This window comes from Plasmopara halstedii, assembly GCF_900000015.1.
Source record: "Plasmopara halstedii genome assembly, contig: Scaffold_1583, whole genome shotgun sequence".
Lineage (NCBI taxonomy): Eukaryota > Oomycota > Peronosporomycetes > Peronosporales > Peronosporaceae > Plasmopara > Plasmopara halstedii.
Window position 1 is genome coordinate 160,929 of NW_020188494.1, and position 426 is coordinate 161,354.

A 426-nucleotide genomic window follows, 5' to 3' on the forward strand; every position below is an offset into this window, starting at 1 on the left:
GCGCTGAACCTTCCGAAACGGATGCGCACCCACCCTGTGTTTTACGTGGGCTTGTTCAAGCCGCACCCGGAATCCGGCGCAAGTGAACACGGAAGCCTTGGCACCGAAACGGATCCCACGGGCCGGCGGCCACCCAGAAGTTGAAACAGCAACTGTTTCTGAGCACGGAGTGCAACAACCTCTGTTTCCAATGGAGCCAAGCGCTCCACCGTTGCCTGCTCCACGGCTAGGAGTCGCTCCGACAGAGAGCGGTAGTCCTCAAGGCGAGGCAACCGGCGCACGACGTGCTTCAAATTGCCAAGAGCGTCCACACAGCGATATGCTACTTCAGCATGACGCTCAGCGGAGCTCCAATTACGAAGGATCTTGTTCTCAAGGGCTCGAAGAGCATCACGAGTCACCGGACGGCGGTCGACCCGGTCGTCA

At 59.4% G+C, this 426-nt stretch overlaps 1 protein-coding gene across 1 annotated transcript in view; it reads right to left on the reverse strand.

Moving 5' to 3' along the window:
- Positions 1-41: 41 nt before the first annotated feature.
- The window catches only part of PHALS_01627 (Dystonin, GAS (Growth-arrest-specific protein), and related proteins), a gene marked incomplete at both ends in the record, with an annotated part of 2,547 nt that continues 2,162 nt past the window's right edge, over positions 42-426 (reverse strand). Inside the window, one exon of the mRNA XM_024716054.1 lies at positions 42-426. This exon is cut by the window's right edge and continues 2,162 nt beyond it. Coding sequence (XP_024581691.1) covers positions 42-426 — 385 coding nt within the window.